The 10,019-nt window shown below is 39.4% G+C and overlaps 1 protein-coding gene across 1 annotated transcript; it reads left to right on the top strand.

Annotated features, from left to right (window-relative positions):
• Positions 1-8,401: 8,401 nt before the first annotated feature.
• LOC138887767 (uncharacterized) lies at positions 8,402-8,890 on the top strand. The gene has a single exon (XM_070169550.1). The coding sequence runs from the start codon at positions 8,402-8,404 to the stop codon at positions 8,888-8,890; it is 489 nt and encodes a 162-aa protein (XP_070025651.1).
• Positions 8,891-10,019: the final 1,129 nt, after the last annotated feature.

Here is a 10,019-nt window from a genome sequence, read left to right as displayed (position 1 = left end):
ACAAGGGATTAGAGTTAATCCTTAGGTTTACAAAGAGTTTTTGTAAATGCTGTTTTGGCTCAGTGATTTTAGTGGAAGTTTGGGAAAATCCTACTGAGTAGTAGGTCGCAGTTTTTTCACCTTTTGAGCCAGGTGTTTTCCACGTAAAAATATCTGTGTTCTTTATTTTATGTAATTTTTATTCTGCAAATAGTAGTAGTTAGAACACTTAGAAGAACCAAGTTCTTCTAGAGTGAAAATTGGGTACCACACAAATCACCCCCCCTTGTCTGGTATTGACGTTTAGAACATTACTATCTGTTGGAACTAACCAAATAGCATGACGAGCTAACTCGAAGAACCTCATCTCATACCGCGTCATAGTCATCTCTCCTTGAAGCAACCACTCAAAATCCCTTCGCAGCTCCTCTCTGCAAGACTGCAGCACATATTTCTCCAGAAAAAGAATGGAGAATTGCTGCCAGGTAAGGGGTGCTGCACCAATAGGCCTACGCCTCTCAAAAGTCTCCCACCAAATGAAGGCAGCTCCCGAAAACTGATAAGTAGTGAAAACGACCTCGTTGGTCTCCAGAATACCCACTGTATGAAGCATTCTCTGACACTTATCCAAGAAGCCCTGGGCGTCCTCGCCCTCTGCACCACTAAAGGTCGGAGGCTGAAGCCTACCTAACCTCTCCAATCTACGCTGCTCATCCTCTAGCATGGCAGGAACTACATAGTCCTGAGCAGTAGAAACTGGCTAGGCTGGATGTGCCCCCGGTGTCTGAAGTCCGTACACGACCTGCTTAGGTGTGCGAGTGGCGGTAGTCTGATTGCCTTCCCCGACCTAAGAAGTAGTTGCGACTACAGTGGCTAAGACCGCCTGAGCTAGGCCAGTGCAAACTGATAGAATCTAAGCCAAGGCCTCCTGAAGACCAGGAATCATAATGGGCACAACTGGTGCCTGAGCTGGTGTTGCTGGAGCGTCCATAACTGGGACCTGATCCTGCACTGGGGAGGCTGGTGGATCTGCAGGTGCTACCCTAGCAACTGTGCGGGCCACACCTCTACCCCTACCGCGACCACGACCGTGTCCTTGGCCTTTAGTGGCCACAGATAGTGGTAGTGGCGGTCGTCCATCCTAACCGGTAGCGCGTGTCCTCACCATTTGTGAGAGAATAGAATAACAGAAGTTTAGTACTCGTATCAGCAAATTCGCACGACAAGAATTTCAACAATATGAAGTTTTTCCTAAAGGTTTTGTAGCCTTTTGAGGATAAATACAAACATCTCCACACTGATCCATGAGACTCTACTAAACCTGCTCATGACTCGTGAGACCTATATAACCTAGGCTCTGATACCAACTTGTCATGACCCTAAACCCGGACCCGATCGTGATGGCGCCTCTCGTGAAGACAAGGCCAACTGACACTTCCCATTTCGCTATTTAACAGTTAAACAGTAAGAAACAGTCTAAGCATGATAAAATAATCCAAAGTTTAAGCAGATAATAGCATAATTTACGGAATACAACCCAACACAGCTCGATACCGGGGTGTCACTAGTCATGAGCATCTAAACAATCCGAAATACTCAGAGAAATCTACAGAGTTTAATACAGTAAAACATGGAGAATAAGATAGGGAAGAAACTTCGGGCTGTGAACGCCGACAGCTACCTAGAGACTCCTCGGATCCGCTTGAGCTGGAAAGAGTAGCACTTGGAAGCGGGACCAAATGCGCCCGAATTTGCACACGGGGTGCAGAAAGTAAAGTGAGTACTCCAACTCAGTGAGTAATAATCATAAATAAGGACTGAAAATAGGAAATCACGTAATGCACATTTGCAGACTATAATTAAGCAATAAAACTAGTGAAAGATAAGTGAAAGTCATTTAACTCAAATTAAACTTCACGAAAACCTTTTTCAAAAATTTAAGCAGGCAAATGACCGATAATTAAGGAAAATAAACACATAAAGGTTCGCCCCTCGGACACAGTATCAACAAATTCGCCCCTCGGGAAATATCTCAAAAATAATACCAGCTCCTCAAGCTATATCTCACATCACAATGGGTACCCACGCTCATTAGGGGTGTGCAGACTCCTGGAGGGGCCCCTTACGGCTCAAGTGTAATATCAAGCCATCTCCTGGCATCATCACTAGGCTCCCGGCCTCATATCAACAAGCCACCTCGTGGCGTACATATCTCAGGCCCTCGGCCTCATAATCAATATCAAATGTTTTCTCACAACATAGGCCCTCGGCCTTACTCAGTCAAAATCCTCACAAGCCACTCGGGCAATAGTAAAACACGATTCTCAGCCCAAAATATCATTTAAAAGATTATTTAAGTGTTAAAACAGAGTAAACATGGCTGAGTACGAAAACAGTGAAATATCATATTACTGAGTTCAAGTATAAAGTCAAAACAGAGAGGAAATATAAATAAAAGCCCCCGAAGAGTTCAAATAGTTGGCACGAAGCCCAAATATGGCATTCAGCCCAAATAATGATGATAAAAAATAGATTTCAATCAAACACTCGTTAAGATAGTCATTCGGAATGGACTAGGTCACAATCCCCAATGGTGCACGACCCCACGCTCGTCATCAAGCGTGTGCGTCACCTCAATATAGCAAAACGATGTTCAATCCGGGGCTTCATTCCCTCACGACATCATTTACAATCATTACTCACCTTAATCCGGTCAAATCTCAAGCTCGCGACGCCTTTACCCCTCGAGTCGGCCTCCACTCACATCAAATATATTCAAAATCAGAATCACGGCGTCAAACTATGCTAAGAGAACGAAGCCCAAGCGAAAATAATCAATATACGATACAAATCCCGAAATTTCCAAAACCCGACCCCTAGGCCCACGTCTCAGAATTTGACTATTTTTACACCAATAGATTCCTTATCTCCCCACGGGTTCATACATATTAAAAGTTCTGAAATCCGACCTCATATGGTCCTTCAAATCCTCAATCAAAGGTCTAATTTTCCAAGTCCTAGTTTCCCCAAACTTTGATCCTTAAATTCCATAAATTACAAGACTAACTCGTGAAATAATACCATAGAAACGAGTTTTAGGTCCAAATCCTTACCTCAATGAAGTTCCCTTGAAATCCCTCTTCAAATCGTCCAAAAAGCTCCAAAGCCGACTCAATAATGGTGACATAGGTCAAAAATCGCGAAGGACACAATTTATACCTTCTGGCCTAGGCATTTTTGCATCTGCAGCCAATTTACCACTTTTGCAGTATCGTATTTGCGGTCAAACAATCGCTTATGCGGTTTTGACTTATGTTCCTCTATTACGCATCTGTGATCCCATATCCGTATCTGCGCCATCGCCAGGTGCGATCCTCCTAACCGCTTCTGCAGATTCCTGCCTACTTCTTAGCTTCTGCTTCTGCGATCATTTTCCCGCATATTCGGCATCGCACCTACGGTCCCCAATCCGCAGGTGTGGAAATACCAAAAGCAGAAAAAATCTGCAACTTCACAAAATCTCAAAATCCTCCGTCAACCATCCGAAATCACCCCGAGGCCCTCAGGACCTCAACCAAAAGCACAAACATATCCCATAACCTTATTCAAACTTGTACCAATCTTCAAAATACCTCAAACAACATCAAATAAACCAAAACACATTGGATTCAAGCCTAAGTTTTCAAAAATCTTCCGAATTCCACTTTTGATCAAAAAATCAACCAAACCACGTCCGCATGACCTGAAATTTTGCACACACATCCCAAATGACACAATGAAACTACTATAACTCTCGGAATTCCATTCTGACCCCTATATCAAAATCTCGCCTACTAACCGGAAATTGCCAAAATAACAACTTCGCCAATTCAAGCCTAAATCTACTCCGAACCTCCAAAAATCATTCTGATCATGCTCCTAAGTCCCAAATCACCTCCCGAAGTTATCTGAACCATCAAAACTCACATCCGAGCCATCTAACACTTAAGTCAACATCCGGTTAACTTTTTCAACTTAAGCTTCCTCAAAAGAGACTAAGTGTCTAAAACCTTACCAAATCCTTTCCGAACCCGAGCCAAACAACCCGATCACTCACAGAACCTATAAGCAAATCAATGAGAAGCAAAAATGGGGCAAACAGAGCGGCAACTCATGAGACGCCGGGTCGTCACAGCAATACTTATCATAGGTAATGTAATATACTCCTCCAAGTCCAGAAGGAACTTGTTGAGTTTTAAAGATACCCACCGAAATGGATATCATATTGAGACAAATGATGAGAATAATATTGAATATCTTATTGTTACCAAGAATGTCTCTAGCCAAAAAAGGGTTATTGAGAAGTTCTCATCTTTGTCTTGTGGCCTGTATTGGACAATAATTAGTACAATTGAGGCACATTCTACTGTAAACCAAAAGGTTACTAATTCCAATACTTTTATACTTTGGCATGATCTATTGGGATATCCTAGATCAATTATAATGAGACGAATTATAGAAAATTCAAATGGCATCCATTAAAGATTCTTTTAAATGATGAATTCTCTTGCACTTCTTGTTATCAAGGCAAGTTAATTAATAGACCATCACTAATAAAGGTTGGGATTGAGTCACATACGTTATTGGAACGTATACAAGGGGATATTTGTGGACCTATTCACCCACCTAGTGGGTCGTTTAGATATTTTATGGTCTTAATAGATGCATCTTCTAGATGGTCTCATGTGTGCCTATTATCATCTTGGAACCTGGCGTTTGCAAAATTAATAGCACACATAATTCGATTATGGGCATAATTTTCGATAATCCAATTAAGTCTATTCGACTTGATAATACTGCTGAGTTTTCTTCCCGAGCATTTAATGATTATTTATCACGAACCTAATTTTTCTCCTTAGGGTATCGTGATGGAACCTAGTATTTAAAACTAATTAAGCCTAACAAGCAAGAGAATATGACAGAAATAAAGACTTAAAACATGATATAAACTAATAAATCTCTTTGAGACCTCAAAATTGAATCACAGGTACAATACTCTCAAAACCTGGTGAGACTGAGTCATAAGCTTTACAAGAAGTACCAACAATATCAATATACATCACTGTCTGAATGAAGGAATAACAATAATAAGATATAGAAGGGGGTGGCTCCTAGGCCTGCAAACGTCTGGCAGGTATACCTTGAAGTCTCCAAGGATAGCAAACCAATCACTAGTGTCTGGCACGAGCATATATACTAGATCTGCACAAAAGATGTGCAGAAGCGTAGTATGAGTACACCACAACGGTACCTAGTAAGTATCAAACCTAACCTCGATAGAGTAGTGACGAGGCTGGGTCAAGACACCTACTAGGACAAGATAAATGAAACAAAATATGATAACTAGGAATAACGGGAAACGGGGACATGTATTACAACAAAGCAGCTTAATAATGTATACAATGACAGAATATGTAAGCATAAAGGCAGCAAGTAGGGAGCAAATGAGGGAAAACCACAATAAGCAAATACAGATAAAATTGGTAAGACAAGGAAGAATAAAAGCAACATGATACTGTCCAAATAATATCTCTTTCAATATGAAATGCACAACAATAATCACAATCGAGGTACCGCCTCGTATTTCCTTATATATGCTTGGCAACTATGGCCAAAAACAAATGAGACAAAATGGAAATTATTTTCTCTTCCTTGTGTGGTATTGTAAAAGAAAGAAGGAAGTGGAATATCTTCTGATTTCTTACTTTTCCTTTTTCTTCCCTAATTGCCTAGCGTTCAAAAATAAGAACACTTATTACTCCTTGATCCTAAGGGTGTACATAGGTCGGGTTAGTTCAAATTTTTTGATTACCAAATCAAATCAGTGGTGTCGGATTTTTAAATCTATAAACAAAATCAAACCAACAAATATTTTTCTCAAGTTTTTCGGACTTTTTTTGGATTTTCGGGTATTTTTTCGTTAAAGTCTTCATAACATAAAATATATAACTTGTGCTCAAAATATTTTTTAGTCCTAGTAGGATACAACTATATAATGTATTTTTGAAGAAAATAACACTAATATGAGATGAGTCATAGCATTGTACTAAAATATTCAATAACAAAGATAATAAAATTATATAAAATAAATATTGCTAATTAATATGCCATAATAATAAGGGATTGTTACCCAAATAGCCGGTCAAATTCACAACTTACTTTTTCTAACTGGTATACATAGATTGTATATTAATTATACATAGTTATACATATATTATACATGAATTTTATATAGGTTTTTGATAGGTTACAATTACCTTCTTTTATGTTTTGATGATCTAACAAACTTACTGTCAAGAACCAGATGTTACATATTCTCAAGACCTTAAGATCAAAAGGTTCTAGCTTGGGATATGGTTCAACTCTTCAGAGTCATAGGAATAACAGAGGGAACAGATAGCTACCGTTTCCCAAGGAAACTGCACAAGTCAACTGCCCCAGTCGTAAAGTTATTGCCTGCACACGCTACAGTGCAGAAACAATGCAGCAGTCAACTTTATGGGGAGTGTCTTTTACCTACATTGCTTACATCATCCCAAGTTATGTCACAAATGTATTATTAACATCAAGGAAGATAAAACAAATCACTTGAATAGTTAGAGAATTTACTCAAGCACTCTCACGATCATTGATCATTAGGTAAACAATTCTCAAGTGCATCAAGAACAAAGAACAACACATTACGAACCAGTTCTCTACATTAAGTTATTGTATGTCCTTAGTTGATTTGTAACTTTGTAATAGTTCTTCAATTGTAATTCCTACTTAGCTTGTTTAGAAGTATTATGTAGGAAACCCGTTGTAAATCTTAAACCCTTATGTTTGAGTCATGGCTAGAGTTAGCCGAGTTGTAAAGTTTTTATAATAGAGTTATTACAAAGTGACTTGTAATAGATATTACAAGTTAGTGAGGGATTATGAGGTTAATTCCTAGGTTGCATAGGTTGTAATCTGAAATTTGCTCAGTAGTGAAGTTGAAATCCTATAAGAATAGGTCGTGATTTTTAATCCCGTTGAGCTGGGAATTTTCCACGTACAATTTCTCTTGTCATTTACTTACTGCAGTGTGCGTGTGTTCTGTCGAACCTGATAGAGAACCCAGTTCTCTGTAGAGTTTGGTGGACCCTCAAATTCTATTAATTGGTATCAGAGCGAGTTCTTTCTAACAGGCTAATACCTGGAAAGGATTCTCATGGCTGCTCCGCCAAACTTCGAAGAAGTCCAGTCTACTTACGGACAATATTATGGATGGTGGAAGACTAGAATGCACGACTTCATCATGGCTGAAGATTCAGAGCTATGGGATGTTATCTGTGATGGACCCTTTGTTCCTACCAAGAATCTTGGCGACCCCATTGTAGCCATTCCCAAGACGAGGAAGGAATTCAATGACGCTGATCGAAAGGGAGTAGAAAAGAATTTTCGTGCAAAGAAAATTATTGTTTGTGGCATTGGTCCTGACGAATACAACATGATATCAGCATGTCATCAGCCAAGGAAATTTAGGAAGCCCTTCAGATAGCTCACGAAGGAACAACACAGGTTAAGCAATCCAAGATTGACATGCTCACAACTGAATACGAGCTCTTCAAGATGAAAGATGATGAATCCATTCAAGATATGCATACTCGGTTCACCTTTATCATTAATGAGCTTCACTTCTTGGTGAAATTATTCCAAGAAAAAAGATTGTCAGAAAAATCCTTAGTGTGCTGCCCAGTTCTTGGGAAAGCAAAGTGAACGCTATTACAGAGGTAAATGACTTGCAGGAGCTAACCATTGATGAGTTTGTCAGCAATCTGAAAACATATGAAATGAAAAAGAAGAAGAAGAATGACAATGAGAGAAGAGAGCCAAATAGGGAGAATAACCTGATGCTCAAGACAGACAACAATGATTCAAGTGGTAAGGATGGTGATATGGCTTAATTGACAAGAAGATTCCAAAAGATGGTTCATAGGAATGGAGGCATTCCAAAAAGGGAAAGTTCTAGGAAGCCAAAAAATTATGACCTCTATCATAAATGTGGCAAGTCAGGACACTTCATCAAGGATTGCCATCTCCTAAAGCAAGATCAGTACAAAAACAACTTTGATAAAGTAGCCAAGAGGAACCGGTCCTTGATAAATGCTTCAAGAGAAAGAATATCACTGACAATGTTGTAAAACAAGCTCTTGGTACATGGGGAGACTCCTCCAGCGAATCTGAAGAAGAAAATGATCATGGTGATAGTTTAATGATGACAGTGGAAAGTGAAACAACTGAGTATGATTCAATATTTGCCTTGATAGCTCAGTCTGATGATGATGAAGATGACGACGATGATGAGATAATTTTTCTGGATGTTCAGAGAAATCTGAAATCTTATTCTCCTAAATAACTCATGTCATTGGCAAATGTGTTAATTAATGCTTATTACAGTTTTATAAATGACAGATGTTTTAATTGTGGAGTTAGAAGAAGCAGACAGACCAGAGATGACCTAGTAGTCATTGTAGTTAATTTAAAGGAAACAATTGAGAACCTGAAGAAAGAGAAGGATGCCTTAGATGAAAAAATTGCAAATATAGAACATGAAAGAAATGATCTAATGGTCATTGTGGTAAACCTAAAAGAGACCATTGAGTATGTAAGAAAGGAGAAAGAAGTCTTAGCTGAGAGAGTTACTAACCTTGAGTATGAGAGAGATGACCTATTAGTGGTGGTAGTGGACTTGAAGGAAACAATTGGGGAACTTAAAATGGAGAGTAGGCCTAAAAATTCTCAAAAGGGAAAGGAAGTTGCAAGCAAGGAACACATTAAGCTTGAAAGTGAGTTAAATTCAGTGAAGTCTAGTCTGTATGCTGAGCTTGAGAAAAACAAACAACTTTAGGAAGAACTAGGTAGAGTGAAGAGTGATCTTGAAAAGTCACTCAAATAGACCTGGTCCTTTGATGCTATCACTGCCATGTACACCAATAATGGGGTGCAGGGGATTGGGTTCCAAGGGGAAAACATTCCCTACAACCCTCATAGCAAGTACGTTATTGTACCTGACAATTGGCTTTGCACTCACTGCGGTAACAATGGGCACTTTAAAGAAAACTATAAGGCCAGATTTCAATCACAACAGAAAATCAAATTTTTTGCTGAAAAAGTAACTACTAGTAGAGAACCTAGTCCCTCATATAAAAAACGTATGATGCTTGCATGGACTAGAAGATCCCTCATTCACCCCTTTCCTCATCACAAGGGACCCAAACTAGTTTGGGTTCCTAATTCTAACTCCTGATTTTCTTGTGTAGGGAATAATGAAAGGAAGCAGCCTACAATGGTACATGGATAGTGGATACTCAAAGCATACGACTGGAAGTACAAATAATTTTCTTTCACTTAAGGCCCTGCAAGAAGGGAATGTATCCTTTGGAAATGGAAAGAAAGGATACATTCTGGGAGTTGGAAGGATTGAGAAGTCTCTCTCTTACTCAATCGAAAATGTGTACTACGTGAACGGGTTGAAGTACAACTTGCTAAGTATTTCCCAGATTTGTCACAATGGAAACAAGGTGGAATTTGTGTCAAAAATATGTATAGTCACAAACCTAGTGACTGGTGAGGTGGTGCTAGTAGCAAAAAGATACAAAAATATCTATGGTGCTGATTTTGTGTCTCTGCAAAATGTTGATCTCAGCTGTCTAAGTGTTGTTGATGATGATGCTGAACTATGGCATAGGAGGCTAGGTCATGCAAGCTTCACATTACTAAACAAATTGGTCAGGAAGGACCTGGTTCATGGTCTGCCTAAGTCAAGCTTCAAGGATCACAAAGTGTGCGATGCATGTGCAAAAGGCAAGTAAGTCAGATCCTCATTCAAGCCTAAAAAGAAAGTCAGTACCTTAAGGTCACTTGATCTCCTTCACAGGGATATATGTGGACCTACGAGGGTGCCAAGCAGAGGAGGAAAGAAGTATGTCTTTGTGATAGTTGATGACTACTCCAGATTTACCTGGACCTTGTTTCTC

The sequence above is a fragment of the Nicotiana sylvestris genome, chromosome 3 (genome assembly GCF_000393655.2).
Source record: "Nicotiana sylvestris chromosome 3, ASM39365v2, whole genome shotgun sequence".
In the NCBI taxonomy this organism is placed as follows: domain Eukaryota; kingdom Viridiplantae; phylum Streptophyta; class Magnoliopsida; order Solanales; family Solanaceae; genus Nicotiana; species Nicotiana sylvestris.
This window is presented reverse-complemented; position numbering and strand designations above follow the sequence as displayed.

Bases quoted from the DNA above. Each gene is read 5' to 3' on its own strand.
- LOC138887767 (XM_070169550.1), top strand. From the start codon at position 8,402: ATGTCATTGGCAAATGTGTTAATTAATGCTTATTACAGTTTTATAAAT.